The sequence below is a fragment of the Lolium perenne genome, chromosome 2 (assembly GCF_019359855.2).
Source record: "Lolium perenne isolate Kyuss_39 chromosome 2, Kyuss_2.0, whole genome shotgun sequence".
Classification (NCBI taxonomy): domain Eukaryota; kingdom Viridiplantae; phylum Streptophyta; class Magnoliopsida; order Poales; family Poaceae; genus Lolium; species Lolium perenne.
Genome location: NC_067245.2, coordinates 254,732,053 through 254,741,619, shown reverse-complemented (window position 1 = coordinate 254,741,619; position 9,567 = coordinate 254,732,053). Strand labels below are relative to the sequence as shown.

The window sequence follows — 9,567 nt, the reverse complement described above, 5'->3', positions numbered from 1 at the left end:
AAAATCGTTGTTTATTATTTATTGTAAACACATAACTTTATGTAGAACTCTTATACTAGTACTAGAGTATTGTTGTTAAAACTCAACATTTTTTTTTTGATACTAATATCTGGAATATATTACGAAAGGAAAACAAGATAATACAAGAACTGTCCAGATAAAAGACAGCTGTCCCCAAACTTCAGAAAGAACCCTAGACAAACTGAAAATACAAAAAGGCCCTTGGGATCACTACGGTAGGCTCTAGTACTAGATAGTCAAGAGCCAGATGACTTCCACCGCGAAAGCAAAGTAGCAGTGGTAAAGCGCCTGCCACTTGATGTAGCACAGTAGGACTGAAAGCGACATGCAAGCGATGGTAGGAGAGATGAATTATTTACTAGCGTACAATCATGATCCAACCGTCCGGAAAGCAACCGATTATTTTGCACCGCATCCGGCGACCGACGGCTAACGCATGCCTTTGAAAAATCATCATTCTTTTAGGGTTCTTTAAAGTAAAATCTTTAATGATATCCTCGTGATCAGCCTTGTCCAACACATCACTTCAGGTCGCGAGGACGGTTCGATTGCTGGTATTCATGAAGAGTATGTGGCTACGTGACTGTGCATCCAGGCTCCAGCTAGCGTTCCAACTTTCAATACGGCAAGGCCCAGGTAAGTTTCCTTTTTATTTATATTTTTTCTATATATAAATGTATAGGCCTATAGAGAAATCTGGGGCCCCTAAAATTTTGGGGCCCTGTGCAGCTCGCACCTATGGCACATGTGGCCGTCCGGGCCTGGTAGTGAATTTATACGACTGTGTGCATCATAACTATGCATAGATCGGGTGTAATGTTTGACTTTTAAGTAATAAATCATCTATTATCAAAAATTGCTGCCTACGGGTACTAATAGAGTAGAATGGGCCTGGCCTCTAATCCATAACCTATCTTGCAGGTGTAACCTTCCGCTCAAGCGTATCAGCCTAATGTTTGAAGGATGTATTGCGAGTTTGCGACACAGTTTTGGCATATTCCTGCTAGCATACATATATACCATGTACTACTAATTACCCAGCACAAGCTTTGGTACATTAGTACAGCACCATGTGTAGCAGCCTAATACACAATCGTGATTGTAGGAGGGTGATGATACAGTATATGTATATACGGGTTCAAACTAGCCAGTAATACCTTTTCTTTTGCCGCCAGAACTTCCTGGCTGAACACGGCTAATTTCCTAGGAAGGTATCCACTCTGGCATTCACGGTTCTCGATAGGAACTTCATGCAAATCGGCGGCTTCACCTTGGCAAGAGCAAGGATCGACTGCGGCAACGACCAAATGCCGTCGCCACAGATCAACCCCGAGGCCACCGCAGGCCCGAACGCCTCCGCTTCGGGCTTGTTCACCATGCTCCACACGAAGATGATCACGCTGCCGACGAACATGTCGATCGCGAAGTAGGGCCCGATGTAGAACGGTATCGCCATGGCCATCGGAAGCGGGATGTATTTCGCGATCTTGCTCGGCACGTTGTCCTTGATCAGGTTGATCGTGATCGCCGCCGCGAAGAACACGTAGCAGAGAGTGAGGCAGTGCTTGGGGAGCTTGGAGAAGCCCTCGACGCCCAGTATGGCCATGTTCCGGTACACGGTGGCGTACGGCGCCGGGTACTCGCTGCCGTCCTTTCCGACATCGAAGGACTTGTAGAAGAGCCAGAAGACGCAGGGCGCGATGACGCAGCCCATGGCGGTGCCAATCACCTGGCTGATGAACATGGACCTCGGCGACGCCAGCGTCAGGTACCCCGTCTTGAAGTCCTGCATCAGGTCGGCGGCCGTGGCCACGATGCTCATCATGACACCGCAGGCGGCGAGCCCGACAAGTACGCCGCCGTGCGAGGCACCGGCCCACGCGCCGAAAATGAAGATGGCGAGCTTGCCGTAGGTGGACGCGAGGGACCAGTCAGTGAGGCCCGACCCGTAGGCATTGCAGAAGGCCAGCACCGGGGCGAAGATGTACACGATCAGGATGAAGTACCACTTGAGCTCCGGGAAGATCTGGGGCAGGGTGGCGATCGACACCGCGGCCACGGCGGCGTATCCCGCAAACGCGATGGGTTTGGGGATTTGGTCCTTCAGGAAGAGTTCGGTGCGGCGTTGCTCGTCGAAGGACATGGGTTCGCCGGTTGCCGTGGCGCTGCCCTCGTCTGAGACTGGAATGGTGCTATTCTCCCTCACCATCCTTATGAAGGAAGAAATTGTGTGATAGAGAACCCTCACGAAGTTGTACAGGCCGTCCCCAAGGATCAAGGCGATGGATATGAACACCTAAAATCCCATATAATTTGGAATGGCTTCTTAGTACTACTGGCAAGCAGTAAAAAAACAAAGATGGTGAAGTCAATATATTTACCCTGTAACCTTGGAGGCCTTGGAGATTACCGTCTCCTAGGTCGGCATTGAACCAACTCCCTCTCTTATTGTGTATCAGGGGCCACATCAATCCCCATGAGAGGATGCCTCCAAGTAGAACAGATACATTCACAATGTGCGGGCAGATCATCCCAACTCCAACATAGGTAGGAGAGAAATCGAAGTAAAACCTGCAAAATTTTAAATGTGGAGTTAAACTCCAAGAACCGGTCCGTTACATTGTTGTGACCAAATAGATCCACGTTGCTTCACTCTGCTTTCAGATATTCAGACCAACATAAACAGGTAGTATGATCTGACCTGTTCTTATAGGCTTGAAGGCCTAACGTAGGAAAGCTACCAAATCCACAATGATCTCCAGCAGTATAGAACCACTGAAAGAAGCCCCAAAGGAAGCTGAACGAAAAGAACCTGCCCAGTGTCTTTACCTGCTTCCTGAAACATCATACACACATCATGTCAGTGACTGATTGTGACTAACAAGAACACTAGCAAATACTATAACATTCAGATAATTTACTTTGCAAGCTTTGCACCCTCTGGCGTGTGGAAACCGTTGATAAGATAGGCAGTCGCTGTGCCACTTGGATAGGTCAGCTTGTAGTCGACGATCATAATCTGTACCAGCAAGTGATCAGATGGTTAAATAATTCCGGGATGCCTCAACTACAAATGTAGAGGGTATAGAAACAAGCTGGAGATTAACCTTTCTGAGGGGTACAAGAGCAAACAGCCCAACAAAACTGACGAGAAACAGAAACCCTATCATCCACCCAATCTGAGGATCCTTGACATTCGCGGGAGTGTTAGTTTCTTCGTCTATCTTAGCGATAACTTCACTCATGCCGAACAAGTAACTGCCAAATCCACCTAATCAGGAACGAGTTAGTACAGTGAACAACTGAAAAATCACATATCAGCTTGCAGCCTTGCACCGCAAACGAATATAAAATAGAGTATGTGTATTCCAGGTTCAGGTTACAAAATGCATGCTATCCCTAGAAAAGGAAATACAAACCCTGGGCTTCTCGGTGCCCAGCAGCCCAGGGGCAATCCAAGACTGTCAATCTTGCTGGATCCTTCCTCAGGTGGCTTCTTCCGGCTCCGGTGCTGGTCGCGGATGAGGGCTTCGACTCTTCAAGCTGTTCTTAGAGCATGTCTAGCAGGCCCCTCAAAACGCTGGTACCCCGTATTATTCCGGCGGGATAGGGGTGAGGGCGAAATGGGCCGTCTAGCAGGCCCCGTATTTGGACCGGCCCGTATCGGCAGAATACGGGGCCCGTCAAACCCACCCGGCCGCCCCCTACAAATAGAGGGTGAAGGTGCGAGTGGGACTCCAACCCCTCACTCGCAACCCTAGCCCCGCCGTGCGCCGCCGTCAGCCATAACCACTCCGGCGAGCAATTCCCACGCGCACGCCGCCGTATTTGCATCGCCGCCAGCCATGAGCGCACAGTGTAGGAGCAGCCTCTCGCCCACCTCCGGATCGAAGCGTTCCCGCGAGCCGGCCACGGTGGAGGAGGCGTGGCGCCGCCACTGCAAATTCTCCGCCGCCGGGAGTCGGCGTGCGGCGTGCAAGTACGTCGGCTCCGAGTGGATGCCGCCGATGCTCCAGGACTTCGCGGAGGGCGGCCGCTACCACAAGGTCGACCCGCCGTTGAAGCCGATGAGCGGCGGCGATTTCGAGAAGTGGCGGAGCGGGTGGGAGCAGGAGTACGCGTGGAAGGCCGCATGGGAGGGGAGCTCCAGCGGCAGAGCGCCGCGAGCCGGCGACGAGGAAGAGGAGGCGGAGGAGGGGGAGGACCCCCTCTTCTTGGAGGCTGTGGCCGCGTCCAAGAAGGAGGCCGCCGACAAGGCTCGGGCGGACGCGGAGGAGGCGGCGCAGGTCATCGCCGCCGTCAAGGAGCTGATGGCTCGGGAGGCCGCCGCCACCACTCCGATCATCATCCTCGGCGACTAGGCGCATCCCTAGCATTGTAGAATTCGCGATCCAGTAGGATCGCGCAATTTTGTATATCCTCTATCTATGATCAATGTGAAAAACTATCTATGAATTCTTCCGGGTTTTGCATTTATAAAAATACGGGGTAAAATAAGGGGTCTGTTAGACGGAATGGTTCGTGCGTAGCAATTTTTTGATACATGGCCATGTATTTGCTCGATACGGGGCGAGCAAATACAGGGTCTGTTAGACATGCTCTTAGCGTGCTATCTGTTGTTTTTGCTTGTTTTGTCGATGTGTTGTATGCTATTCTTCAGCACCTATGTACTGGCCCGTAAAGGCTTTATTAATTTAAAGCTGGAAACTTTGTGCCTCCTGTTTAAAAAACCATTGGTAGCTGGTCCTGCGGCTGGTTTTCCATGATAGGATTTTATTTATTCTTCAAATTTTCAAAATTTTAATTTAAAGCTTCAGCCAAAATAATCAAATCACCGTTAGTTGTTTGTAAGGCTCCAAGTAACTAGATTTTTTTTATCGGGCATCCCTATCTAAATGTAACAAGTAAGGTGGCTGTTCGAACATAGGAATATCACTTCCAAAAAGGGCCAAAGATATTTTGAGCTGAACAGAGCCTAAGATGAATTGGGAAAAAAAAAAGACAATTATGATGTCAACTTGTCAAGTGTACAATGTCGCAATCCATAGCCCACATCACCTAAATTCTCTGCTATATTTTCACATCATGCGTATATTCAAAGGTATGAAGTCAACTAGTCAAGCCATCTAGGTCCTCTATTTCAGCTTGAGGCCATAAGCAACTTGACTGACCCATACTGAGATGGTGATCAAAACGTGACGAAAATTCTGAGACGGCACTGTATCAGCTGCTATTTTCAAGTAATCGACAGGAGCATTGCCTTTTAAATTTTGATTAGGCAATGAACGGACATGGTGATTTTTGCACCCGGAAGTATATGCTCATGGTTTCTAAAATAAATTTTAACATATTATCAAGTATCAAAATTTTGATAAAAAATGTATCGCATACATTTGATGTTCTATTTGTTCACGAAAACCGATGTGTTTTGTGTCATGTGTAAAAATAAGCTATCCACAAGACATTTTCTTATCTTTTTACACATGGTACAAAAAATATCGATTTTCCGTGAAATTTGGTATACACACATAGAATGTCGACATATAAGCGTGAATTTTTGTTCCGGATTTTTTTAATATTCAAAAAAGTTTTTTCCTATGGCAGGAGCATATGCACCCAAGATCAAAATTGCATTTCCATCACAAATGGTCATACTTAAGTTTGAACATGATTTTTTTTCATATATTTTTTTAGACTTGCAAAATGATTTTCACCAAGTGTTTGAAAGTGTGGGTTCATGCCCACGTTCTAAAAAATTCTGGCTAATATAAGACCAAGAACTTCAGGCAATTGAGAACTTGAGACGACGTGGGCATAGCCAAGTGGTTGAGGTCACAGTGGTGCACCCTAACGACCAGAGTTCGATCTCTGTCAGGGATGAATTTCTGAAATTATCACGCCAAGTCGCGCTTTACTATATCAGTAGTGTCTAGTTCCTCCTAGACACTGTTTCATTCTTTTAGAACTTGCAACGTTTGACTGAAATTAAGAGCTTCCTTGCTCTAAATTTATGCTCAGTATTTAGGAACATACGAGGTTTCGGACAATTGAGAAAAAATAATTAGATGAGACAATTGAGAATTCGTTCACTGCAGAGAATCCTAAGTTCCTAACACAACCCTCCATAAAATTTTTCGCACTAAGTCGCAAAGCTGTGCACCAACCCATTACATGGATAAGAAGGTTGGATTAGTATGGCCCATTAGTCTGCATATGTACTTTTGAGTTTAAGAACAGGGCTACTCTGCTACAAGACAAAGATGGCACGAAGTAACTCTTAAGCACTGTGATCTTGCTCGACGTCAAATAAATTTTATTTTCAAAAAATAAGGAATAATCAGAAGTTCAGAAATTGAGACAGATGAGTAAAAAAGGGCTTACCGCTGAAGGCGATGCCGTAGGCAGAGACGACGCAGGTCTGGATGACAGTGTTCTCCTGTCTCGTAAACGGCTGCTTGAGGAACCCCGCCCTCTCGATGGCGCCCGTCCAGAGGCGGACGAAGAAGAACCCGAGGAGGCCGGCGGAGACGTTGAGCGAGGGAATGATGCCGGTGGTGAGGTTGAGTTTCATGACGATGACGCTGAACATGATGGCGAGGAAGAAGCTGACCACGAAGGCGCGTATCGTCAGCTGCTCCCGCCACGTGGGCACCTTGTTGACCTCGAACGCTCGCTCCACCGACGCCTCCTCCCCGGCCACCGCATGGGTGGCGCCGTTTCTTTGGATATCGTCGCCGTCGTCAACGCCATCCTTGGCGGCGTTGTGGCGGTGCCGAAGCGTGCCCGCCTCCACCGCCTCCTCGACGTCAGCTCCGTCGCCGGAGGCGTCTGCTTCCGTGGTGTACGGTGCCATTGCCTTGGACGCAATTGGTGCTCTTGTTACTGGAGCGGGGCTCTCTCTCTCTCTCTCTCTCTCTCTCTCTCTCTCTCTCTCCCTCTCTCTGTGTGGAGCGATGCCGCTAGGGTGGCAAGGTTCTGTATTTATCGTGGTTTTGGAAGTTATTGTACATTGGTACTGACGCACTCAATGTTGCGGATTGGATAACATTGATACCATACAATGTTTTTTCATTTCTCCTCCGATACCTACTATTCTGGTGTAAACTATGGTGCTTAGTTAGATGTTGTTTTCAATGGTTCTGAGAGCGATATGGATCTACAACTGGCGCCGGCTAAACATTACAGGTCCAAGTGGTTATATTGTTTTCCTGAGAATCCAAGTGGCTATATTGTTTAGCGGTAGCTCGTGCGTTCTCATTGAGAGGAGAGCTTCCGCTCCTAAACTAAACAGGCGACACAATGCAGCTTACACTATGTTTCTGTCTCTGATACATCCGAAAATTAGCTGTTGTCATGAAAATTCTCTATGCTTCGGACGCACACAGCTTTCAGGGAGTACGATAGGTGCGACGAGAGTATGTGGAGCTGGAACACACAGCTCAAACTGATCATTAATCATCGACGCTATCTAGGCCCCCTACGTTAGTGACAGGAGAAGAATAATGGTTTATTTCACAACTATTGGCTTTTCCTGATCAATGCGATTGTCGACAGTTTAGATTTAAAAGAAGCTGATTTGTCGGCTCGTCAATTTGCTTGGGTGAATAGCCGTCCCCATCCAACATCATGAAACACTCAATATACTCCTTTTGACAATTGAGGTGTTGTTAGCATAGAACCACCACATTTCAGGCTAAATTTTAACTTTGATACCACTTTACGTTTCGGGAGATAAAAACTACCACATTTTCCTTAGATTTTCTCATAAAACACTAAATACGAATTGATCTCGAATTGACAGACCGGGGGCCTTCTCCCGGACGGCGCGGCTGGAGCCGGACTGTCCTCTCGCCGGCGGAGCCATTCTCGCTGGGGAATACGAAGGAGAAAAGGCAAGCGCCGGCCTCTCCCTTCTTTAGTACATATTTCGATTTTTTTAATATGGGCCATCATAATAGTGCCACATCATCCTCATGGGTGGGTCCCCCTATCAGGTGACATAGGCATCCCCAATGGGCCTGCCGATGATAGTACCCGGGGTTTACTGAAGGCCCACTACCCGAAGAATAAGAAGACTCGGAAGCCCAAGATATTGTTAAGTAAAGCTAGAGTTGTAATAGGAAGCATTATTTGTAATCTTGCGGGAGGAGTTAGAAACCTTCCCGGACTCTGTAACTTGCACAGAAGGCATCGAATCATTGTTTCTCAAACCCTAGTTTTCATATTCGTCGAGTACTTTTCGGCTGAAACCTTCGAGATCTACTTGTCCTCTACATCCAATTAAACCCTAGTCTGCAATCCGTAGGCATTGACAAGTTAATACCTTGTCAATTGGCGCCGTCTGTGGGGTCTAGAGGCGACAAGGAGCTGATCTCGATGGCACGTTCAAGATCGTCGACTTCATCAGTAGCAAGCAACATCATGGACAGAGGTAAACAGATCGAAACTGGTCTCGTTGATTTTATTCCTCACCCGTCCTCCCGTTTGGATACATATGTGTATCTGGAGGAGCCCATGAAGATGACGTTTGGAAAATTCCACTTCCACGTCGAGAAAGAAGGATCGTATCGTCTCGAAGTTCCGATCTCGTCGGGATTACCAGCGGTTGGTCCTGATTTCTCAAACTCAGTACCATCCGTCGAGTCAAGCGACAAGGAGATTTCGTCGCCACGTTTCATCAGCAGCAGGGCAAGTGAAAAACTCGCCAAAATCTTCAGCGACATGTCCTTCGAGTCATCGGCGAACTCCTATATAAGCGATGATTCGAGCGACACCGATAGCTTCGACTTCATCGACAAATCCATCTCTATTGGGAAGGTCTTCACCAATCTCTATGATGGTGTCACCGAACCAAACAAAGCGAAAACTCCAAAATATCACCAAGTTTATGCCATTGGAGAAGCAAGTCGCGATCAAGAGGAAACATCAGAGGCTTTCGACGATTTGGGAAACCCCTATGTCGATCCCTCAGATCTAAGGAGAGGTTTGGGCACTAAATATGTCGGGCCCACACCACGTGCCAGAGTTCAACTTCCACAAGCAGCCTGGGATAGAGCTGCGAAAGCTTTAGATGGCTCTGAACCAATGGAGACAACTGCTACAGTCGAAGAACTGCAAGCTTATCAATATAGACTCGCCCGAGCTGGAAGAGAGTTGGAAAAACAGACAGCTGCTTTGAACAGAAGAAGGGAGGCAGCTTCCGCATCAAGCAGGCGACGAGCGGAATTAAGTCGACACTCAGAAACTTCGGGAGATAGTCACAGAGAAGCTCGGAGGAGAGCAAGATCTCGGTTGCAAAATATACCGGAAGCTGAAAGAGAGACTCTAATCCAAAATCTCGACATGTCCTTCATGTCAATCGACACGAGGGGGAATATTATCCCAAAAACACCGGAAGCAGGATACATGGCGACACAAGCTTTCATCTTAGCATCCAGGCCACCTCCCGGAGATCCAAGAGAAGCGTTGTACAACATGGCCATGGCAGGATGTGGAGCCATGGGAGCAGCGTTCACAGCTACACCTCCCGAAGGAACTGCAAGGCAA

At 47.8% G+C, this 9,567-nt stretch overlaps 1 protein-coding gene across 1 annotated transcript; it reads right to left on the bottom strand.

Annotated features, from left to right (window-relative positions):
* Positions 1–965: 965 nt before the first annotated feature.
* On the bottom strand, positions 966–6,984 carry LOC127335647 (probable metal-nicotianamine transporter YSL12). Its single transcript, XM_051362369.2, has 6 exons — positions 6,403–6,984; positions 3,129–3,292; positions 2,943–3,040; positions 2,723–2,857; positions 2,403–2,592; positions 966–2,317 (listed from the first exon to the last, which is right to left on the bottom strand). The coding sequence occupies exons 1-6, from the start codon at positions 6,872–6,874 to the stop codon at positions 1,217–1,219; spliced, it is 2,160 nt and encodes a 719-aa protein (XP_051218329.1). The 5' UTR covers positions 6,875–6,984; the 3' UTR covers positions 966–1,216.
* Between the last annotated feature and the right edge of the window lie 2,583 nt (positions 6,985–9,567).